Raw genomic sequence first — 26,155 nt, forward strand, 5'->3', positions numbered from 1 at the left:
ACGCAGTTTTACGATAACAGAGCGAGGTCTTGAATCATCCTTATTCAATTTCTGGACACGAGTGACAAACAGGATATCTGCGGGAGCAATGGGGTTATCAACTGTCTTGACTAATTGGCCAATTGTATTCAGTAAATTTTCAGATTTATGTTCAGGAATGCCGTTTATTTCCAAGTTGTTTTCCCTCATGTGCTGTTCTATTGTATGAAGTCTACTTGTTAAATCTTTTACTGACGTCTTCAGAAAAAGGTTATCTGCTTTAAGATCGTTTATAATAGAAGTTTTTTCTTCCAGCTGAGTTTTAATATTCTCAAATTGTGTATTAATAAATTCTAGACTTTCATGAAAAGAGCTTATCTGCTTCTGTATGTCTCCTAATTGAACCAAAACTGACGACTCTAAGGCTTCCTTTAATATTAAGCGCAACCGATTTTCTGTAATATAACAGTCTGCAGTGCCGGTTATACTCTCCAGGTGTTGAGACTTTTTGAAAGCTGAAGCAGCAAATGCACTGTCACTACTTGCGATATTTGAATCGCTTGACGCAAGCAGTTTACTTTTACAGGTAGCGCATTTCCAAGACGATTTATGTTCTGGTATCATCAATCTAAAAAAATGGCGGCTCATATCTGCGCATTCTATATCGTACTTAGAGTTACAGGAGTGACAGGTCAAGAAGTCTTTCGTTTTTATAATGTTTTGACATGTTGCACATTTAATCGGAGGAGCCATTATTGATGGGTAAATTAAATTCGTCAAACAAGTTTCGGTCTCCAAAAAAAAAAAATATAAAATAAATGCGTCCGTCTAATTGACAAGGTTTGCAACAGCGCTTCAAGCGCTTTACGAAGCGTTCCGTCGTGACCTTGGAGCGTTGTAACGTAGCGACAAGGACGAACTGCAAGTTGCCGTTAATCGTAAATTTATAAAGTTTTAAGTTATAACTCACAAGTTTGCGTCCGTTATTGAGATTATTTTTGCACTGATACTTCCATTAGACACTGATAGTCAAGATGACATGTTATTTTTTATCACGAAATAAGAATTAAATACGAGGAGCACATTAACTACGTGTTATCTCGCGCGACAGCGTTTGATAGGTTGTTATGTTCTTGATGTTAATGAAAAAAAAAAAAAAAATATTTTATCTAATGAAAATTAATATAATTCATAATAAGTACTGACATATTAACTAGAATAAAATTTGTATTGTTACTAACCTAGGATAAGAATATTGTTACTAACAAGTGGACCAAGGATGTTCAATGAATAAATGAATTATTATAATTTATAATGATAAATATTATAATGTTAAGGTTTAAATCTAAAATTGGAAATAAAAGGGACACGATTACAAAATATTGTGGCAAAAACTTCTAACATGCATTTAAAAGGAAGAATTCAAGAAATAAAATCATCATTTCACCAATTTAATATTATTTGCTAAACAGTTCCCTGGCCGCTTTTGCACCAACAACAATACCATCCCATGTTTCTTCAACGACCTGCTTTATATACCTCGGATCCAGGTGGAAGCCCATCAGTCCCCTGCTCAGACCAGGCAGTTCCCACGTATACGCTAGAGGAACACCAATAGAATGTGCGTAATCATGAGAAGAACCAGACATTTGATAGCCAACTACGAGTTTCGCATTGCCAACTACGTAAGATGGAAAATCTGGTAAAGAAATTTCTGAAATCTTCTCTGCCATAGACACTCCGATTGCTTGAAGAGGTAATGCATAGTTGGACAGACTTCCATTATGTCCCCAAGAATACAGGATCATGCTACCGTAACTATGGATACTCAAGTATAAAACCATTCTTGGCAGGTTCTCGTGGAGTATGTCACGAATAACTCTAGTCTCAACTTCAGATGCAGGTCTACCACCTGCGTATGATTCTCCACAAGGGCTGATGCTCACGCCAACTGTGTTCCAGGCGAAATCAAAGTTTCGATTGATATCTACACCTGGACATTGATCGCTGGAGGGATGCTGGTCTGTTGAACGAGTTTTACGCCAGAAACGTTCCTGGAAATTAAGAGAATAAATATTACGTCCTTAGTTTTAACTTACTATTTATATTGTTATAATACGAAAGTCTGTTTGTTTGTCGTTGAATTGGGATCCTTGCAATTTCATAGTATTGTTTTCGTGTCTGGACATAGGTTAAGCATCAGAGAATACTTTTTACAAAGGTTAAACATCTAATGCCTCTAAGAATTTCCTTTGATCACGCAAACGAAGCAACGGGTAGTAACTAGTAGATCATAAGTTTTCTTAAAACTTATTCGTCGAATAACGAATTAAGCTGCCATATAAAAAATGTATTCTAATTGCCCGTATTTGACAGTTTACAGATTACATTTTAATTTATCGTGTAATACTTTATTGGACGAGTAAGTTTAGTGTCAAGACTAAACTTTATGACATATCTCACAATAATTGACAAATTAAAGCTTGTTTTTTAATTAACAAATAAATTAATAAGAATTGCTAATAACTTTTAATTGGGGGATAATATAAACGACTTTGTACACAACGTCTTTAATTCAGCTTGGGATAATTATTTACAATCTTTTACAAACTTTCTATATTAAAATAATTTATTATAGATATATAATTTTTGTGCACTTTACATAAAGAAACAATCTTCAAAATTAAATAAGAAATTCTTAATTTTGTGTTTATATTGTGATTCCGTTGCTCTTTCCTCTGAAACGACTTGATCAGTTGATATAAAATTATCATGTAAAAAGAAAATAATTTAAATATTTTATTAGTTTATTGACTATAAAAAAGACATTAAAAATAGAACGGAAAAGGAACGTGTAATATTTAATGTATAACGGTAGATAATATTATATTAACTATTAATTTTATGTAATACATCTGAATTTTCTGAATCATCTACGAAACGTTGTAATTGAGTAGAAAGATGAAGAATAATTGTAAGATTAAACTCACCCGTTCAAAAGTATAAACATATCCATCTGGATTCACAACCGGTAATATAATCCAGTCGAATTTATCCAACAACTCCGAATCAGTTACATTTTCTACCAATTTATGTATAGAATACGTAGCAACAGGCGCTGTAAGCCATTCTCTGGGATGTATCATCGCTTCAAGAAAAATAACTGATTTATTGTCACTCTGGAAGTTACTAGAAGATATCTTCAAGTACTTGATAGGTCTGCCTTCGAAGGAATTCGCTGGTGTCACTAAAGTCACTAGATCGGGGTATTTTTCGGAAATAGTGTCTATGTAGTTGTAGATCTGGAAATAAGGTTTATGTTTATTACAAAGAAACTTAGACGAACTTACGCGAATATTGAAGACTAGATTTCCGCCCGTGGCTTCGCCCGCGTTTTCAAAGGAAAACCCGCATAGTTCCCGTTCCCGTGGGATTTCCGGGATAAAACCTATAATATGTGTTAATTCAAGTTACCCTCTATATGTGTGCTAAATTTCATTGTAATCGGTTCGGTAGTTTTTACGTGAAAGAGTAACAAACATCCATACATCCATACAAACTTTCGCCTTTATAATAGTATTAAGATATTAAGATTAAGATTTCAACGGATTTTAAACGCGATTTTTTCATTATATTAATCAGTCTCCTTGTGACCACGCTCGCTGCAAAGTGTGCGAAAGGTCGAGATAATAATATAACCGCGTTTAAAATCCGTTAAAATCTTTAATTTCTAAACTAAAATATAGATAAACTCCAAACTATAAAGTCGTGGTTTAACTTTAGTACAAAGGTTTAAACGTGTCCTTACGATAATGACTACAATTTAAACCATCGTAAAACCAGGGACCCAAAGGCTTATCTGTAGACCATAGACAGTCTATGATGTAACAATAAAACATATTTTGTAATAAGACTTTTACTGAGATGGTTTTAATACAATTTAGATCCCGGTTTAGTCCATTTTTTGTAATAAGACGGAATTTGTAGAGTTTAGAACGGCAAATTATTTACAACTTCTTGATATTATTTTCTGTTTAATTTATCTATCTTTTAAATTACGAAAATGTTTGAAACTTTATTTAAAAAAGGTGTCAGGGAAGTAAACAGCAAGTGATGAAACCGGTCCTCAATAGATATTTTACTTGTATATTAGAATATTTTGTTAATAATAATCACAAATGAATGGATTATGTATTGAATTAAATCATTGAATGTAACTGATAATGAAAACGCAGAACAAACAGCAATATATTTATTTTATAATTAACGGGAATCATTTTAAAAAGTTGACGCAAATTGCAAACTACATTAACTCTGCAGTTGAATGGAAATGATTAAAAAGTTTTATATGCTCCTAATTAAATAAGCGTTTTGCAATGAAGGTGTATATTTGATGAATAATATAATATATAATATTCAATTATTCAATGAAGGCGCTAGTCATTTAATCAAATAGCAGATTCAATCAGATGACGGCGACATAATATATACGTGGTGATATTATGTTGAACTGCCTGCTTCTTCGACGTTCAATCACTATGTTTCTTAAACAATAGCTGTTGTGAGTTTGGTTGAGAAGTGATGAAGATAATATGCAATTGTAAATTGAAAAGAAAGCTATTGAATATTTGTATGTTCGTGTAACCTCTTATTAGTGTTTCATTTAAATCATATAATTTCAAAGGTTTGTCGACTAATCATCTATTTTCTTCTGATTTTTTTTGCACATTTCCTGTGCTGCTTAGCAATACGCCCGCCTCTTTTACAAACGATGGCTTTTATAACTATTTTTCATAATTTAGTTTGTAATTCATAATAATAATTACTTACCACATCTAATGTTTGATAATCATCATATGGCATTTCTCCTCGTGAAGATTTACGATTCAGCTTCCTTCTCGAAATCATGAGCTCATCGTCCTTATCCAGCTGACTGAAAAATATTATTAAAATACTTCGAAATTGTTTCTTGTTTTATAAACACAGAACTCAAAGATAACCAACATTTTCTATATTTTATCATAAATTTGTAAGTTTCTATCAGGAAACCAGAAAATAAATTAAACATGGTTGAGTTAGGAAATCTGTTTTGTGTTGATGTTAGGTAAGTTAAAGTATTTTATTATTAGAATGTCTATTTTATGTGTAACCCATGTACCTTTGAAACTTAAACATTTATTTATTCAATCAAACTTCTTCGAGATAAACTTTTGAAACGTCATATTTTTGCATATTTTAAAAATTTACCACCGATTCGGAAAGCAGTATCTATGGAGAACCGGCAAGAAACTCCATAGTTGCTCTTTTTAATCATGTCAGTATTACAATTTAATTTTACAAAATATATAACTGTATATTATCATAATATGCCAAAGAACTGTCCTTTATAAAAATAAATAGATTAACTAATAATGGATAGAACTTATTTAGCAAAGACATACCTACTTTTCTTACAGTAAAATCATTTTAAAATTGATAGTAAGTATATTATATTCTTAAGTTTATCGGTTACATCTAAATATACAAATAATCGAACTATCATATTATACTATACTATAACCACAGTATTACCATTGTGCTATAACTATCAGTGGTAAAAATATATTTCTTACTAGCTTTCCGCCCTCGGCTTCGCCCGCGCAGTCAAAGAAAAAGCCCACATACCTAGTTCCCGTTCCCGTGGGATTTCCGGGATAAAACCTATCCTATGTCCTGGGGTAAAAAGTAGCCTATGTCCTTTCTCGGGTATCAAAATATCTCTATACCAAATTTCATGCAAATTGGTTCAGTAGTTAAGGCGTGATTGAGTAACAGACAGACAGACAGAGTTACTTTCGCATTTATAATATTAGTATGGATTTCTTTATAATATTGGCCTAAATAAAACCTCTAAACCTACCTTTTTACATCCTCCGCATGTACACTAAAACTTATTCCTACATCTTCCATGGCATCTTCAAACTCTATCTGAAAATCTGGTTTCACCATAACTAGGCCTTCTCTGCCTATTGTTGCGTATATCAGAAAATCTAGATCCAGGGAGTCTGTCAATTGACCTAGGGTCTCTAATTGATCCATGGTGGATGGTGTAACGTAATATGACTTCCATCTACAAAAAATATAATTAATACAATACTTTGATTTAAGACTAGCTATCCGCCCGCGGCTTCGCCCGCGTTTTCAAAGAAAACCCACATTGTTTCTGTTCCCATGGGATATCCGGGATAAAATCTATCCTATGTTTTAATCCATGCTACCCTCTATATTTGTGCTTAATTTCAATGTAATCGGTTCAGTAGTATTTGCGTGAAAGAGTAACAAATATACACATAATTCCATCCTCACAAACTTTCGCATTTATAAAATTAGTAGGAAGTAGCATATAATTGTTTTCCACCGACTTTGAATTTAAAAATAATTACCATAGTACTGATATTATTACACATTAGGAAATCATTATTTACTATGGTAAAAACGACAAATTTAAAAATTGTAATGACAGTAATTAATTAACAACAAATATTATGTAAAAATGTGCAAATATATTCAATCAAATTAAATAAACAGGAAACAATAGATAACAATAATAATTAGAGATATGATAAACAAAAGTTGAAATATAAAACAGCAATGAAAATATGTATTGGAAATATTGATGAAAAATAAATAAAATACGCTGTACCTAGAGTCAAAAATCAAATTTACAAAATTCATAATGACACAGTAAAAATCTATTAAATGAAGGCGTCTGATAATAATTATTGAAAAAGTTACTCAAATATCGCAATGAAACACATACTAGCTGCATTGCAATACAAAAAGAACAAAGAACTTTAAAGACGACCAATTGGAGCAGAATATCAATATATCGACTGGTTGGGTTGGTTGGAAGTGGCCCTGCCTTCCAAGCCAGAGGTCGTGGGTTCGATTCTAACCCGGGGCAAATATTTGTGTGATGAACGAAGTTTGCTCTGTGTCGGGCTGTAATTTATCTATATAAATATTTATTTAAAAATTATATAATATGTATGTTTATCAGCCATCTGGTTTCCATAACACAAGCGAAAGCTTAGTATGGGATCAGATTGTGCCGTGTGTGTAAATTGTCCTGAAATATTTATTTATTTTTATTATTATATTTAAATTACATCTTTAGCTCTACCCTTTCACCTTGCTTAGAATGTACATTTGCAATGATTTTAGAGCCAAAACAAACTAAAACTTGTATGTATAAACTAGCTGACCCGCATCTTGTTCAGACCCTTATCATTTAAGGGAATTAGAAAAATTTCATGACCATTCACAAAAAAATCATTAAAACATTTAAATTTTTTATACAAATACATATAAACTTCTTCATACATACCCCGAGTAAGATTCATGTTTGGCGCTAACAAACGCAAGGAAAAACCACAAAAAGTACCTTATCTTCATTGAAACTTCGATACATACTAATTAATTGTTTGTTTTAATGCATTAGATTGTATAACACTGATAGTGGGTTTTGTTAATCTGTGCTTTTGATTAATTATTATCAACTAATACGTGGTACGATTAGTTTATGGATTAATAACTTTGTCATAGTATTTTTATTTATCTGCGCATGTGTCACCACTGCTTAAGAAACAGTGTAGCGAGTAGAGCGGCATGTCGTGTGTCGAGGTATCAATAGTTCGACGACATGTGACATCTGCCCGCACTTAGTAAGCGTGGTGGATAATGGCCTGTACCCTCATAGGAGGTTCGTGTCCCAGCAGTGGGGACAAAATGTATGGGCTGATGATGATGATGATGATGATGCGTTCACGTAATTGTGAAAATTGAATTGTGTGTACATTTAAATAATTAGACTAATCAACTTTCTTTTTCAATATTTGCACACCCAATGAATGGGTAGAATGTATTAGCCACTTATTATTGTAATTAAAACATCTATAATTTGTAACTACATTCTTGCAAATAAATATAATTTGAATTTGAATTTGATAATAACGTTGAAATGTCGTAGCTGAGGTCAGTGTACGTACGTTTTTATCAGAAACTAAAGTAGTAATTATTACATTTTATTTGATATTCATTTCAATAATAACGTTCCTTCCTACAATTATGTATGGTATGTATCTACTAAATTTTGGGGCAATTTATTGTATGTAGAATATTAATTCTATGAAACAGGATATAAAGAAAAATTATATTTTTTTATAGGGACTAAATAAATGTGATTTTATACTGTATTCATAACTGTTAATTAGTTTTACAATTTAGACAGAAAAAAAAATATGTTAAGATATAAATCAAATCTTTATTAAGAAAATAAATAATATGTTAAGGTACAAATCAAATCTTTATTTAACAAAAAACATTAGTTTGAGTTTTTCATTCTGGTTCTTTGTAGCACATACGCCGCACCAGCCTTAATACCTTCCCAAGTTTCGAATCCAGCCTGTCTTATAAATTCAGGTTCAACCAGGAAGCCATTAATATCTTGCCTATTCCTGTAAGCTGGTAGTTCGTATGTATAGGAGAGAATGTCACCGAAGCTTTGAACATAATCGCTGGAACCTCCAGATGCTGTGTACCTTATAACATCAACAATATTCCCTACTCTGTAGTTAGGGTGCTGACTCCACTTAACTGCATCTATGCTTTGAGCCATTCGGACGCCAACCATGTTCAGGATTAGGGCATTCGGTGGTAATTGCCTATTTCCATAAGCGTAGAGGATCATGCTGCCAAAACTGTGGATATCAATGAACAGTTCGAGCCTGTTTTTGACCTGGTTTAATACGCTTCTAATAGCTTGTGTTTCAGGTTCAGAGAAAGGACCGGTGCCGTGGAAGGTGTCGGAGCAAGCGAGGCTGCTGGACGCAGTTCCCCAACTGTTGTCGAAGTTCCTGTTCAAATCGACGCCGGGGCAGCCAGGGAGAGAGTTCACTCTGCGGTTCTTACGCCATAGACGTGACTGAAAAATATGATATGTGTTGATTAATAGAGAAAAATAAATGTTCGGAAATAAATATTTGAAAAGACTGTGTCGACTGGTGTACCTACTTATAATGCAAAAAAGCAAGCATTTATTTTTAATACAAGTTTTCTCCAAAAATAATGTATTGTTCTATTTTTAGAATAGAAATGTAATGTAGATATGTTATTACAGGATATAAAAATGCATTATAATATTACAGCATATTTTCGTTATCAATTTTAAATTATTATTTTTCATCACCTATCATTTTTTAATCATAAATTACATAATATCAACGTTTAAATAGTGTTAAATAATAATTTGAAATTTCAATTATTTTCTTATCCTATCAATTACGTATTTTTAAATATAAAATATTAATTTGAAGATAACATAGAAAATTATTTTAGATGCTTACGTTAGTGTGAGTGAACTCATAGCCATCTGGATTAGCAACAGGCATGATAATCCAGTCAATGTCCCTCACAAGGCTTGCATCTTTGCCCAGAAGGCTCTCAATGACATATAGAGAAGCTGGCAGGGATACCCACTCTCGCGCGTGTAGAAGGGATTGTAGGAAGATCACTGGTTTTGTTCTTGACTGTGAATTAATAATATTTATTTGAGACATAGTAGGTATAGAAATCTTTGATATCGCAAGTCTATTTGAATAAATTAACCGTTGAGTTGTACCTTTTTGATTATGCAAAGAGAGAATAATGTTAAATGTTTTATTTAAAATAGGGCTGATATTGTTTGTAAATTAATATTGTATAAAATTGAATCGCCACATGTAAAACTCGACCAATTTGACTAATTTTGTTAACGTTTTTCTTGGCACACACAAGGTTCGAAGAGAAAACACAAATATGGAGCAACAGGACAGAATAACGTCTGCTGGGGCAGGTACTATTCCATAAAATATTATCAAAACAATTAGTTCCAATAATGTTTTCTTTGATTGCTGTATTATTGTTTCTTTGATAAACTTACAAAAAGCACTAATTAGGTACCTATAAATAACCAAATATTTCTATTTCTCGTTAAAATTTTCTAATTAAACTAGTTAATTATCTTACAAATATTTATCGTAAATAACTAACCTGGAAATTATCATTGGATATTCTTAAATAATTAATTTCTCGACCTTGTATAGATCTACCAGCTGAATGCATAGTTACTATCCTAGGGAATCGGTTAGCAATGTCTCTCATGTAGTTGTTGACCTGAAAAAAAAATAAAATTTTTAAATAGAATATAATAAAAAAAATAAATAATGTTTAATAAATGAAAAACAACATATTTGACAACGAATATTAAAATTAACTTATGATCAAAAGATTTAAATTAAAAATATGTGTGCAATTAGCATGAAACAAATTAATTATTAATCAAAATTAAAGATACTATAAATTTCGTAATACTAAATGTTGAGAATAATTACTTTCTCCTTTTCAGGACACTTTTTAAAATAATCGATTAGTAATTAAAAAATGTAAAAAAAAAATTATTTTTATACGAAAAGTTTCATTAAAATCAGTCCCTCTGTTTATTTTATTAAATGAAACTTACAACATCGTATCTATGGATGACATCAAAGGGAAATGAACTTGATCTGTTACTTCTGGATGCTGCCGCTGCCGCTGACATGAGCTCATCTTCTAAATCTAATTGTCTGTAAAAATATTAACGAAAACTTTTTGACTGTGTTCTATACTGCATTCATTTGTCATTCATGATATTATTATTTTTTTCAGAAATTAACTTACAAAAAAAACTGAAATTAAAAAAAAAACTTAACAATAAATTTATACATGAAATTTAAAAAATGTTGTCTATCAAACTGTAGATATCTACTTTGTTAATTCAATTATATTCTTTCTTTGGTATAATTTTATAAATACCTACATTCAAAACCTACTCTTCTTTCATTAATAAAAACCACTTACTCCTTAATATTCGAAGATTTCACTTCATATTCAATTTTAGCTTCAAACAGTTCTGTTTGGAAGATAACCTTCAGGTCTCTAGGTACCAAGATAAGACCTGTCTCTAGCCTTGGAATGGCATATCGCCATACATCCAGATTTAGCCTTTCCACTAGAACGTCTAGGTATTGCGTCTGTTCATCATTGAAGGTCTTTACTTCGTAGAGACCATGTCTGGAATTGAGAGTATTAATTTTAAAATTTTCTTAATTAAGCTAATTAATTGCATTAAATATTTTGAGTAGAAATTGCCGGATTTGAATCTTCGTCTTTCGCCGTAGCATAGTTACGTCACAGCAAAAATAAGTGAGTTGACAAGTAGGAGAAAGAGTTAAAATTATTTTAACTATTCTTAGGGTGCTTCTCCACCAATAATGTGCGAGAATGTGTAGCGAAGAAAGTGTTGAAAATACCAATCATATCGCTTCATTAGTTTGAAGTGCAAAGCGATTTATTAACAAACACATTCCTCGTTACACATCCTTGCACATTATTGGTGGAAAAGCACCCTTTATTTTATTTTTAGTGCTGATTTTTCAATCGTTGGTTAAAACTTATTCATCGAATAACGTATTAAACTACCATTTCAAAAACGTATTCTAACTGTCCGTATTTGACAGTTTACAGGTGACATTTTAAAATGTTCGTGTAATACTTTATTGGACGGATAAATTTTAACCAAGGATTGAAAAACAGCCCTTAGTGCAATTTTAATCTAAAGATAAAAATTTGCCATATACCATGTGTCTAAAATCTCGGCCTTTTATAATAGAATGTGGCAGTAGTTTTCGTATAATTACTACTTGTTCTATATTATATTTATTTAATAGTTATAATTATATTTTCTCTTATTATATTATACTTCTATGTATTTGTTGTATGTGATATATATTATATACATTGAATATTTATAATTATTCTTTCTTTCTCCCTAACGCCTTATTTTTTTGCTCACCCACCTCCCTTTAACGTCTCTCCTTACATATTACTTACGGTGGCCTGGAAGAGATCGCTACCTAGCGATAAGGCCACCGTTTGTACACTTTGTTTTCCTCTTACCTGTACTTTATGTGTCTCTATTTCCTTTGTGTGTGCAATAAATATTTAAATAAATAAATAAATAAATAATTCTTGTAGATGAGTTAAATATCGATATTAATAAATTATAAGCCTTGCATATTATGGCCTTGTGTTATCGCAAAAAAATAATAGCAAATGATGTATATAATAATATATAATGTATTTAGAGAATTATAAATTAACAAAGAAAATGCCTTCGTCGATAAAACGGACATTCTAACAGTGAAGTAATCTTTCAAATCAGATCAGTGGTTCCAGGGAATAGCACGTTCAAGCGAACAAACACTTCAGCTTTATAACATTAGTATAGATACTATTTTTTTTTTAAATAAGTTATGACCTAGGTATAGATACTCACCCAATGTAATCTTCATTTTTCGCTAACACACCAGTCAGCGATAAAACGAACAATAAAAATAATTTATACATTTTGACCGACCAAAATCGACCAAAATGTGATACGCAATGAGGTATTTTAATAAGCTAATTTCTAATATATTATTATCAATTATTAATCAACCTTTGGCTCAATCCGTTAATCCTGATTAAAAAAAAATAATCACAATGTCACATGAGATAACTAATTGTCTGATGCGTTATTGTGAAGTGATTAAAATTTTTAAATAATTTTAATGGAAAATATTATATCATGAGGCGGGATTCTAACCCCTGTCTTTTTGTTAAATTCTTGACCACTCGGTAGACAATAATCCTCATTTTAAGAACTTATTGAAAAAAAATCACCAACAATTTTTTTTACAGACTTTGTTAAGCAGTTTTGTTTGTTTGTTTTATTTATTCATTTAAAATTAGTTATCTTTAATGACACCAAAGGTGTAAATGTTCAAAAATAGTTCAAATTTATTGCATCGCAAGGCATGCATATAGACTAGTTAGTGGAATAAAATGCTACCAATTATTACAATATGTCGAATATTTTATGAATATCTAATACACGTGTAAATCTATACTATACTAATATTATAAAACTGAAGTTGTTTTTTTGTCTGTTTGTTTGAACGCGCTAAATTCAGGAACTACAGGTCCGATTTGAAAAATTATTTCGGTGTTAGATAGCCGAGGAAAGCTATAGGCTATCATCACGCTAAGACCAATAGGAGCAGAGCAATGCGGGTAAAACCGCGGAGCACAGCTAGTTTTACATAAACATTTTGCCATCCCGTATTTAAATTAGTAATCAAATGACTGAAAAATAATTGGTGTCATCCAACATCATAAAAATGGCATTTCAACTGAATTAATCTCGTTGAATTTCCAAATTTTATACAGTCTGCAAAATAATCTTCTTAAAATTCTGGGAACATCAATTTATGACATTGCGAAAGTAATATTCAGGATGTAATTTATGTTAATATGTTTTAAAATATTGATTCACGTGCGAATACAAATATTATTACTATTCACTTATTTAATCTAAGTTATTATATTTTAATCAATATTATAGGGATTAGTGCATCGATACAATATACCTAATCTTTAATTTATTATATCGATACAATATTTCAGCTAATAATTGTAGCAGCAGTATCTTCCTAGATTTAGTATGATGAAGGCGTTAATACTTTTCTGTTTGTTTGTCTCCGCGTTTGCTAAATATGAAGAATTTGATGGGTTAGTACATCTATAGATATATATATTTTATTAAATCATCAACATTTTAACATACGCGCTTTCATTTTATTGCATTTACATTAATTTATTCAATTAGACTTTTTCTAGAAGCACTTTTGAATCGTCATAACATAATTTTACTATTTACCACCGGTTCGGAAAGCAGTTTCTGCAAACAAGAACGGGCAATAAACTCCATAGTTGTTTTTATATATTTATATAATCATGTCGATATTACATTCTAATTATACCTACATAATATTTGCATATATCATAATAAGGATGCCAAAGAACTGTCATGTGGTACTTACGTGAAAAAACTGCCACGTCCACACTGACCGAGCTGCTTCGCCCAGCAATTGCTTCGCAAGGCTGTTCATTCGTTCCTACTATAGGGTCATATCTCAGCTACTATAGGTCTACCAGAATCTGATGGCATATTTATATTTACGAAATAAAAGATTTTCATATGGCAATTTTATTTGACAACTATCAAATTGGTTGTCAAATTATTTGTCTTCTTTGCAATTGATGAATAATTTTTAGGATTTTGTCTAAAAAATCTTCGAAAATGTCGAAAAAGCCGCTGCGATCACAAGCAAGAGGTGTTTTTTATAATGTGTATAGAAAAACATTGGATGAAGAAGGGTCAAACACATCACAATTTTCAATTTTGAATATTTTATTGGTAAATTGGACTTACCCGTTTTGATACTTAAAATAAAAAATATTATAAGTAGGTATAATATTGTTTGTTGATTACAATATAATTTTATGAAAACTTATTACAGGAGTTTCCAATACGGCTATTCGTCAAGTCCAAGCTGTCCAAGTAAATTTTATAATGTGTGTATAATACTTACGAAAATAAACATAGTTTTATTTTATTTTTATTTTATTTTATAAAAAATTATTAGCAATCTAGTTTTGATCTGCATTATCATTACATCCATATTTTTACATGGCATAATGATAATGAATATATACAAATATAGGTAGTGTAAATAATAATATACAGTATTACATAGATAAAAGTAATATGTATATTATACATGTAAGTATGTACCTACATAATATTAAGTGGATATCTCATTATTAAGTACAGTATTGTTCACTTATGTAATGTTTCTAATGATGTTGAGGACAAAATAAAAAATAAGCAGTATCAAGATCGTTCAGTCCATTTTCCCTAGGGTTGCACACTCAAAATTTTGATTTCCCAATTTGCCATCAGATTCTGGTTTACCTATACCCAAGAATTTTCACTTCTGACACGTGTGCTCAGCACATACGCTCTTTTGTTTTCATGTTGGTTTTATTACAATGTTTTCGTTGGAATGGGAGTTGAAAACTTTTCAAGCAAAAAGAACTGAAATATTTGTGAATATTATTTATTAGTGAAACAGTTTACATAACATAAAGATAACATACGTACTTATATGGAAGCGGTAATCTTTATTGAATAAAACTTTCTTGGAATTAGCCAGGTGTTTATCAAAATAAAACAGAAATGTCTGTTTCAAATTCTTTTTTTCAAATTTGTTTCAAATGTTCAGTTGCACCACGAGTCACGACAACACAATGAAGAAGAAGATAAACAAATGTTTAATATGATTATATAATATATTATTTTATTATATCTCGAATGTACATATTATTTTTAATCAAAAATAGGTATATATAGAGTAAACGCACATTTATTACAAAGCAAAAACTGAATTTCCATTTATTATTTTCTACAGAAGCATTGTAAACATTTTAGCGAAAGAATAGCAAGGGATTGCAAACGTAATTATTTTTTATGACGACTTAATAGCTAATTAGCTGTTAGTAACGTTCTTAGCAATCATTATTAAAATATATAAAAATACTAGCGGTCCGCCCCGGCTTCGCCCGTGGTACATATGAAAAATAGATGTTGGCCGATTCTCAGACTTACCCGATATGCACAGAAAATTTCATGAGAATCGGTCCACCCGTTTCGGAGGAGTATGCAGACTAACATTGTGACACGAGAATTTTATATATAAGAAGATATAAATTAAACCATAAATAATAAAATATTAATTCCATATTAATCACAAATACTTACTCTTTTTCAGATGGAAGTCCTACTTCGTACGGCCATCAACATACCACAAGCTACAAGCCCTAGGTAGTCTAATTCAAGATCTGGATCTAGATTATTTTAGTCACGCGTCTGTAGGCCAGGAAGGTATTGTTATCGTTGAACCGAAAAAACAAGAGGTTTTTCTGAAAAATCTCGATGATTTGAACATTGAGTATGGAATACACGCTAATAATGTTATGAGGTAGGTAAGTTTTATTACATTAATTAATAATTTTTTGACATCTATATACCTAGTATTAAACTGGCTTCGCGTGAAAATACATTTTATTTACCGTAATTGAGATATGGGTAGTTCTACAAAGTAAGGAATTTTTAGCGGCTCAGCCAAATTATACTAAAAAAAACGTTTCAAAGTAATTAATTTGTACGGAATACTGTTATTTAAAGCTGCTTCTTGTTGGTCAGTGAAAATAATCAATAAAAACATTTATTTATGCCACTAAATCTTTGTTCAAAGTGTCAAATTCTCAGGATCCTGAACTGTCCCTCGGACAAATTCTGATTTAAAGTTCGTCGTGATTTATTTACTTTTCTGTATCAAGGTAATTTGAAAGTCAAATCGGTGAGTTTACTGTGTTTTCTTGCTAGGTAGAATAATTATTATCCTTATTTCCCAAAAAAACATTAAAAAAATATTGTCAACATTTTGTCCCCACGCTTTCATATCAGGATCCTGGTCGATGTAAAATAAGCAAATAACAGCTAGGTTTTTTGTCGTGCGATGTTGCCGTTCAGCTGAGTCAATCAGACGTACGAAAGAGACAAAGAATATCATCTAGCTATTCACACCTAGTGCGTAGTACAGTCAGCCCGGCGCGGTAAGTAAGGGAAGTGGTGTCGTAATCAGTGAAGTTCCCAGAATCCTGGTAAGATATTTTTTACGTAATTAATAAATAATATTAGGAAATATAGCGTTTTGATACGTAAGATGCTGACGCAAAGGCCTAGTTTTGCTTAATTCTGGTTAAATGTTGTAAATTGATATGTTTTTTTAAATATTAGACAGATATTCTCAGTATCCTGGTCTCAGGTTCCTGTCAAATTGAAAGCCAGGATACTGAGGACCATCCAGGATCCTGATAAGTTCACACTAAAACATTGTTTCTGCGTAAGATAATTTAAAACTTTCTACCTATAAACATTAAACTACGTATAAATTAATGAAATAAATCATTTGAGTAGCTGTCGTAATTAAATATCTACAGATAATTAGTATTGGTAATAGTCATCTTTAAGTATGCACGTAATCTTTTAGAAACTTCGGAAAAAAGCATAAAACATTACTTTTACCGATCTTGGCAGTTCCTAGTACTATTTTGACTGTAGGTGTTTACACAACAACTTAACTTATGTCATGACTTAGTAGAAAAATAAATCTCTAATAACAATGATTCTTCTAATAACATGTAAGTGTAAAATAAAGTTGGTTGCATTGCACTGTATTTTGAACACTAAATATGTATTATAATATTTTGTTGTACAGAAAAAATTGCGAAACCAAAGAAAAGCTAGAAATTGAGGTATGAAAAATTAAAATAGATCCCCTGACTCAAAACAGAAGCGAAAATTGAATTCCAAGAAATGTAGAGGCAAAGAAAAAAAATGGAAAGGAAAATAAATACACTGACTGTGAGTGCCTTATCTGTGGTAGTCTCACAGCAAAGATACTACAGGAAATGACTGGTTCCAGTGTCTAGTATGCAATAATTGGGCACATGATGGATGCATTAAAGGCGATTCTATATTGTTTACATGCCCTGACTGCTCAACTGACTGTGATTTTAAAATTTAGCATAAAAATAATATAGTATTGAAACCGCCAAAGTTTAAATTTATAAAGAATAGAAAAAATTAGATCACGAGGTGGGACTCGAACCCGCATCCTTTCACGCCATTCCGGGGCGGATGCCTGACCAATTCAGCCACTCGTGACCCACCAGAGCAATCGAATTTATTCTATTCTTTCAGTTTTATGTGTCTAAGGGACACACCGCGCGCCATCTATTGAGATGATTAACAACCATCTCAACCAATATGAAACACTTTTCAGTGAATTCAATATTGTAACGATGGAATACGACCTTTTTTTTTTTGAAATTTATATTTTTTTGTTTTATGGCATTCAAATGCTTTATAAATATAAATTTATAAAGAATAGAAATATAAATTTATATAAAGCATTTGAATGCTATAAAACAAAAAATATCAATTTCAACCGCCAAAGTTATTAATACCTACCTTTTATATTATTTATTTTTACTACATTTAAGTACAATGCTAGTATGAAGTGTCATTATGTCTCAGACTTCATTATTTTCATGTTGTTAACTATCTTTAAGAAGATTTTACTGAATTAAACTTAGAATTAGATTTTACTTAATTCTTAATGCTCAATGATCATTTGATGAATAGAGTTCCTGTTCAAGACTCTTTAAGTATAGAATTAGTATGTAAGCCAAGCATATAGCTATTTTTCGTTATTATTAAAGGTACTAGTACCATTAAAAATTTATTTAATAATACAAATTCATGTAAAACATGATAAATAAACGTTGATCTCGTTGATCTCTACCGATTTTTGTTGTTTTTCTCAGTTTCCTGGTGACCTGCTCAGTTTCCTGTGGCTTGATTTCCTTAAAATGGTCATAAATCGAAAACTATTACATATTCTGACTGTTCCGCTCTATATACTTTTAGAGACGTTGTACTCTTGTCATTAGACTGAATTCCGCAAACAGAACGTTTAAAAAAATGTGGGCCGAAATGAGACTCATTTTCTTCCATACTTTGTAGAACTACCCATATAACATATTCTATCTTTCAAGTTGCATAAATCTTCATACATTGTGCAAAAATTTTATTCAAATCGATTCAGTAGATAGTAAGCCATAACGGACAATCGATTTAATTTTTATTTATTTATCATTTTATGATGTATTATTATTAAATAGCAATATAAAATTATTAACATTCATAATTGATTGAAATAAAAATATTTGAAAATTAATTAAAACTAACATAAGCTATATAATGAAAATATATTTTTAGTCAACTTCAAGAAGATGTTCAAAAAATGAGGAAAAGTAATGTGACCTCACAGATAAATAGTCTTGTACCTTATCATAGATACCTAGCCACATTTGAAGTAAGTATAATATCCTATAATATTATTAAAACTATCTATACTAATATTATGAAAGCTAAAGAGTTTGTTTGTTTGAATGCGCTAATCACAGAAACTACTGGTCCGATTTGAAATATCATAACGCTAAGACCAACAGGAGTGGAGCAATGCGGGTTAAACCGCGGGGCAAAGCTAGTTAAATATATATAACAGCTTATAAAAAAATAAATAAAATAAATAAAAAATAAAATTCATTTAATTCAGGCCACATAGCCCATAAAGTGTTAGTAAAATCTTATCCTAGTGTTAGTATTACAATTACCTATTACCTACATACATTTATTATTACAGCTTAATTTACAAATCCAATGCTTACCTACTAATGATATTATCCGAATAATTTAACACCTTTAACACAATATTTGAATTTTTACGTATGCGGTCTCTAATAGAAAAAATCTTTTTTCTCATAATTGCATAAAAGTCATTTAGGGTGACAAATCAACATCGAGCTATGCTGCGCTGTACTGCGCTGTGCTGTGTTTGGTCAACTCGCTCGTCTAATATTTTAATGAGGATACAAACAACCCATGCTGTGCTGCGCTGTGTGAGGCTACGCTCTGTTTAAAAACGCAGCAGTCTCGAGCGAGGCGCGCTACCCGCCGTGCTGAGCCGCGCTGTGCCGAACTGTGCTATGTTTTTATGGAGCTCTGCCATGCTGCGCTGTGTCGAGCTATGCTAGGTTTGGAGCACGCTGCGTGCCCCTCCATCGCCGCATTAAATTCATTAAAATTTTCCTTTTTTTTCACGTATGGTGTGAGGTAACAAGCTACCGTGACTGGACTCTTTTAACGACAAAATAACACATAAAATATCCATATCCGCTTCTTCTTCACTTTCATCTTCATCGGATTCAACTATGTCGTAATGTTTACGTTTTTTTGAAAATAGGGTCATAATTGACGAGATAAACGACTACACGAGCTGCTGATTACTTTATACTGAGCTAGATTGTTTAGGATGTACTGAAACAAAATAGTATTGATCATACTTAGTTTATTAATTATTTTATTGACTTATAGTCTATCACAAATCAGTCCTCGAATTTGAGATGTTTTTCTTAAGTACTAGGGAAAACTAAATTAAAAACAGAACTTCTTTTTCAAAACAAAATAAACTTCTAAATAATAATAATAAACATATCAAAGCACATAATATTTATCTATGTTTGGCTTAGTTTTGAGCCTTGTCTGTCCATCTTTTCCCAAGTAAAAATCACTGGAACTTCACTGTGTTTTTCCTCAGATATCTCTTCATTGTCATCGTCTTGCTCGGTTTCGTATGTCTCTTCTTGTACCTCCACGTTGTCTTCCACCTCACTGTCATTTTCGTCTTCATAGCAGAACCAGAACTTGATTCTTCCAGCAACAATCTGATTTGATCATCGTTCATTTTGACATGAAGTATGGCCTAAAAAATTGGCCAAAATATAATTTAGAGCAACATTCATACATATATTTTACTATACATACTTCATAAAGAATTCAAAGTCTGTAAAAATATATAAATGTACAAAATATATAATATTAATACTTACACAAAAAGTTGCACCTATACTCGCGTCGGTCTCATGGACCGATTGGCGCCAAATGCAAAAAAAAATCGCACACACACGTGAACTTCTGCCGACCACGCGACGTGCACTAAAATGAAGTTAGGCCCAAATCCGGAAACTAGCAAGGAACTCGACTTCACAGGATTTACCTGCATAAAAATAATTACGAAAATGTGTTTCGTCGGTCTCACAGACCAACGCGCGAGTATAGGAAGGTTAAAAAACGTAGCTTAAGAAACACAGCACATCACAGCGCAGTACAGCGCAGCATCGTTTAATTGTTAAAAAAACGTAGCTTAAGAAACACAGCACAGCACAACGCAGTACAGCGCAGCATAGCTCGATGTTGATTTGTCACCCTTACTCTATATAATGCAAACATCAAGGCTGCTTATGTTACTAGTAATGTATAAACGTGAAACATTGTAGTAATGAAAGGATAGACGTAAGTTAGATTTCTTTCGTGCCAAAATAGCTGAATGAAATGAATGAATGAATGAAATAAATTTATTTGTCCATTATATAGCTGATCGGGTATGGTTATGGAGATAGATTATAGGCTTCATTCTACCCACATCACATTTTGGCCACATCTCAGCCTACCATCAGGCGAGATCGTGGCCAAGCGCTCCCCTATTGTACAGTAAAAAAAAATCGTTACCGCGACTGAAGCCATCTTGTAGTATTAAAAAATCTGTACCTGTACCTAAAATATTACAGGAAAGTTGAACATAAATAATTTATCTAAACAACTTTAAGAATAATATTCGATATGCTTAGAAAATCAGAAAGTGTACTGGCAATAGAGTCAAATGTTAATGTTATAATTGACTGATTTTTCTCTAATTAGACTTTCCCGCACAACATTCTCATTTAGTTGAAAATAAAACTACAAAGAGCTAACGTGGTTTCGATTTAACTGCACTGAATACTAAAATTGTAAAATTGCATTCTATTCCTGTTACATTATTTTACTATGTTCTGGTTTTTTTTTAAAGGATAACGTATACGGATTAAAGAGAGATATTTGATAGCATTTAAAATTGTGTTTAATAATAACTAGCCACTTATCCCGGGACCCGGGATAAAATCATCATACAATATAGCCTATGTTCATCAGGCATAACGTAGGATAATGGTAAAATAAATTTTAAATTGGTCCAGGGGTTTCGGAGCCTATTCAATTCAAAACAAACAATTATTCTCTTTATAATATAAATTCAACTGAAAAATAATAAAACTAAATAAATTACAGATCGAGTGGTACATGGACGAAATAGCACGCAGATATCCAAACATAGCGAAACTAGAAATACCCTCAAATTCGTTCCGTGGCCGACAAATCAGGATGCTAAAGATTTCCACCACAAATTTTGAAGATAGAAGGAAACCCATTATTTTCATAGATGGTGGTACTCATGGTAGAGAGTGGTTGTCTATACCACCTGTGACGTATGCTATTCATAAATTGGTTGAAGATATTACTGAACCTGATCTTTTGGACAAATTCGACTGGATTCTAATGCCTATGGTCAATCCTGATGGCTTTCATCATACGTATACTGTGGTAAGCTTAATATTATACAGGGTGTTCCAAAAAGTAGTGATATACTGAAGCTGGGAGGTAGAGGACTTAGAGGGCTATCCGAATCACCCCCATGTGTGTTATGCGATTTTTCGTATTTTCGGAGTTATTACATTTTTTTCAATTTTTCATCTATCGCCGAGTACGATGAGATTTTTATTTATGGTGACGTGAATTATTGCGCTAGATGCTTGATTTTTTTTGTGTGCTAAGAAGAAAGATAGGCCAATTCAGTATGGTAACATTTACTATCGTTAGATCTTCGAATAGAATAAAAAAAACAATTAAATGCCAAGAAAGATAAAATTACCCAGTATGTTCATAACTTCAAGGGCCCATAAAAAAATAAAATCACATAAAAAAGGTTTTCCATTTGGCTTTTAAAAACTTGCTCTATCGATCAGGTAGCTACCCTAAAAATTTCATTTTATTATTCTGAAGGCTTCAATCGAAAAATTGAAATCTAAATGTGGTAAGTGGAAAATTTTTATTAACATGATGATCATTAAAACCAATAAATAGGTGTTAAATTACCAGAATTTTTTTAAAATAGCCCCGCTGTTGCTCAATGCAAGTGCGACATCACCGTAAAAAGTTGTCTTTTTAATGTCTGAATGCTCTTTTATCATTTTTAATGGTTTCTTCTGCAACTATGAATTTCCGGGTTATTTCGTCCAAATTGTGGCAGTCTCTCGTCTTTGTAGTATTCCCATGGAAAAAATTCAATAGGGTTTATGTCCGGAGACCGTGGAGGCCAGGCTAAAGGGCAAAAATACTCTGAAAGATGGATTGGTCGTTGCAGCCTGCGCATGCGCCGGTGATGCCTGCTTTAAAGCCTGGCCTCCACGGTCCCTCGACCTAAACCCCATTGATTTGTTTTAATGGGGATACTAAAAAGACCTCGGCCACTTGAGAGAATGCCACAATTTGGACGAAATAACCCGGAAATTCATAGTTGCAGAAGAAACCATTAAAAATGATAAAAGAGCATTCAGACATTAAAAAGACAACTTTTTACGGTGATGTCGCACTTGCATTGAGCAACAGCGGGGCTATTTTAAAAAAATTCTGGTAATTTAACACCTATTTATTGGTTTTAATGATCATCATGTTAATAAAAATTTTCCACTTACCACATTTAGATTTCAATTTTTCGATTGAAGCCTTCAGAATAATAAAATGAAATTTTTAGGGTAGCTACCTGATCGATAGAGCAAGTTTTTAAAAGCCAAATGGAAAACCTTTTTTATGTGATTTTATTTTTTTATGGGCCCTTGAAGTTATGAACATACTGGGTAATTTTATCTTTCTTGGCATTTAATTGTTTTTTTTATTCTATTCGAAGATCTAACGATAGTAAATGTTACCATACTGAATTGGCCTATCTTTCTTCTTAGCACACAAAAAAAATCAAGCATCTAGCGCAATAATTCACGTCACCATAAATAAAAATCTCATCGTACTCGGCGATAGATGAAAAATTGAAAAAAATGTAATAACTCCGAAAATACGAAAAATCGCATAACACACATGGGGGTGATTCGGATAGCCCTCTTGGTCCTCTACCTCCCAGCTTTCGTTCATCACTACTTTTTGGGACACCCTGTATAAATGTAATAACTAAATGGATGTAATACGTATATTATATAAACTATGATAGGTTTTTTTGTGTAGATATATGTATTACGAAAGATCGTAAATGAATAATATTATTTTCTAAATTACATCCAATATAATACATACTATTGATAAATATATTCGGTATGGAGTGGATTTACTACAAAAACTAGAAGAATTTAAAAAATGTTGTTCCTTAGCCACAATAATATTATTTAGACCTGCAGTAAAATATCCAAAATGTGATGAATAAGTGCATAAAAATAATAAATAGAAATTGATTTTGTCTGTATCTGTTGCATTGTATACGGTTTCATCCTTCGTTCTTTCAAATTCAAATTCAAATTCAAATTCAAATATATTTATTTGCTCGTATATGGTTCATAAGGGCACACAAAAAATTTTTTATCGCATATACTGCCATTTTAAATGGCGTGAAAAAATTTACAAATTAATACAGTCAAGTTATAAAATACATTAATTGTCAATTACAAAATTACCCACAAAATACATTAATAAACAATTACAACAACAATTACACATAAAATTACAATTAAATTAAATTAAGATTCATACATTAATGTCACGATCATTTAAATATTCCATAACACTATAATAATTTTTAGCTTGTAGCAGTCTACAGGGTGTCCCACTGCTGGTATACTAAGCTCAAAGGAGGTTATAGTTTTGCATACGCTGAGTACGTAAAAAATAATTTAAAAAATCCAGACGCATTTTTTTTTTCATATAGATGAATTCTTAAAACTCTATGTGTACACCCAAAACAAGCAACCTGCCCTACTTTGCCACCAGCACGTGAGCTATCGTTTAAAGATTATGTTTTCATAGACAAAATGCTCATATTAGAGAAGCAGTATATGCCGGCTGCGCGAAGCTAGAGAAGAAAACATGGATTTTCAGGAAAAATTTAGCAAAAATTTTTGGACCCAATTTTTTTTTAAAGTATTTTTTACGTGATCAGTGTATGCAAAACTACAAGTTCCTTCGCGCTTAGTATACCAATAGTGGGACACCCTGTATACAGTTTATTTTTGAAAAAATTCAGTTTCAATTCTTTAACGTTTATGGGTAAGTGCTATGATTTCAAACACTGCCTTCCTTACATTATATTTTGATTGCAACAGATAATATATCAGACACGAACTTTCATTCCAGAACCCAGCCTGGCACAAGAACCGATCCAACGACAACCATCCGCTCAGTCCCGTATGCATCGGAGTCGACATCGACAGAAACTTCGATTTCTTCTGGGACACGGTCGGCACCAGCACAGAGCCTTGCTCCTACGTGTACCCTGGGAACAGAACCTTCTCTGAAGTAGAAGCCAGAATGCTTCGAGACGTATTCCACCAGCATCTCGACAGACTGAAAATGTACATCTCTATTCACTCTTTTGGTTCCTTAATTGTCTATCCTTGGGGTCACGACGGTACATTATCCAATCAAGCGCTTGGCCTGCATACAGTTGGAGTGGCCATGGCTGATGCTATGAACAATTATGCACCTGGTATATTCCCCTTGGGGTATAGAGTTGGGAATGAAGCTCTGACCCGTGGTTTTAGAGCTTCAGGGATGGCGACAGACTATGCGCATAAGATCGGTGTTCCTCTGACTTTTAAGATTGAACTGCACGGTTTCTTTGGAGGCTTTTTCATGGATCCTGCTTATATTGAGCCGACTGTGAAGGAGACTTGGGCGGGCATTGTTGCTGGTGCTAGACGAGCTGCTACGCTTTAAGAGATTTTTAATAAAAAAATGGTCGATTAAATTATGAAAGCCTTTGTATTCTTAATCGAGAAATTCCTATCCTTATATCCTTATTATTACACTAAGTCTTTAACTGGCTGTAAAGTATGCTGCAAGATCTAAAAAAAATCGATATGTGATCTTTATGAAATTTTTTAACATTTTTATTGAATTTATTATGATGACTTCAGTTCATGTATCTTGAAAGGATGTTCATTTTCTATATGCTTACCATTTTACTAATATTATTAAATCAAAACCAAATCATATTATTATTTCTTATTCCTATTCATCCCACAACATTTTCTTACTTATTCATTAAATCGATATCCATAAAAAATAACTCACGTCTCAACCCTCTTAGTATTTAAGTGGCGAAAAAGAATTCCCAATGAATTCAGATCGCCGATGCATTTCCTGGCATTCCCTAAAACAATTGGCTAATGTTTTTCCAAAGTACCAATCCAGTAATTGAATTCAGCATTTCCCGAACAAATACCGGGAAATGGAACGTTTATTTCGGTTTTCACTTGCTCCGAACGATCTGTGATCTTATTGGATTAAAATGAAGGATAAAAATGGAGGAAAATGTAGATTTTAAAACTGTATTCATTTAATTAGCTGTTTAAATTAACTGTATTTTTATTCCACTGCTTTTGTCAAAAATTAGAA

General features: G+C 32.0%; 3 protein-coding genes across 3 annotated transcripts; 1 reads left to right on the top strand and 2 right to left on the bottom strand.

The window, feature by feature from the left end:
- Positions 1-1,436: 1,436 nt before the first annotated feature.
- LOC149477064 (carboxypeptidase B-like) lies at positions 1,437-6,191 on the bottom strand. The gene is made up of 5 exons (XM_089711596.1): positions 6,175-6,191; positions 5,879-6,088; positions 4,810-4,912; positions 2,970-3,281; positions 1,437-2,033 (listed from the first exon to the last, which is right to left on the bottom strand). The coding sequence occupies exons 1-5, from the start codon at positions 6,189-6,191 to the stop codon at positions 1,437-1,439; spliced, it is 1,239 nt and encodes a 412-aa protein (XP_089567722.1).
- A 2,119-nt stretch (positions 6,192-8,310) lies between these two features.
- LOC149477065 (carboxypeptidase B-like) lies at positions 8,311-12,462 on the bottom strand. Its single transcript, XM_089711312.1, has 6 exons — positions 12,371-12,462; positions 10,894-11,106; positions 10,517-10,619; positions 10,048-10,170; positions 9,363-9,545; positions 8,311-8,941 (listed from the first exon to the last, which is right to left on the bottom strand). The coding sequence occupies exons 1-6, from the start codon at positions 12,439-12,441 to the stop codon at positions 8,342-8,344; spliced, it is 1,293 nt and encodes a 430-aa protein (XP_089567438.1). The 5' UTR covers positions 12,442-12,462; the 3' UTR covers positions 8,311-8,341.
- Positions 12,463-12,477: 15 nt separating this feature from the next.
- LOC149477066 (carboxypeptidase B-like) lies at positions 12,478-25,476 on the top strand. Its single transcript, XM_089711597.1, has 5 exons — positions 12,478-12,482; positions 15,747-15,956; positions 18,824-18,920; positions 21,770-22,081; positions 24,893-25,476. Exons 1-5 carry the CDS (start codon positions 12,478-12,480, stop codon positions 25,472-25,474), a joined length of 1,206 nt encoding a protein of 401 aa, XP_089567723.1. The 3' UTR covers positions 25,475-25,476.
- The last annotated feature ends 679 nt before the right edge of the window (positions 25,477-26,155 follow it).

The sequence above is a fragment of the Colias philodice genome, chromosome 26 (genome assembly GCF_061535455.1).
Source record: "Colias philodice isolate Cphi_HAF_F1 chromosome 26, ilColPhil1 Martin Lab GWU primary, whole genome shotgun sequence".
Taxonomy (NCBI): Eukaryota; Metazoa; Arthropoda; class Insecta; order Lepidoptera; family Pieridae; genus Colias; species Colias philodice.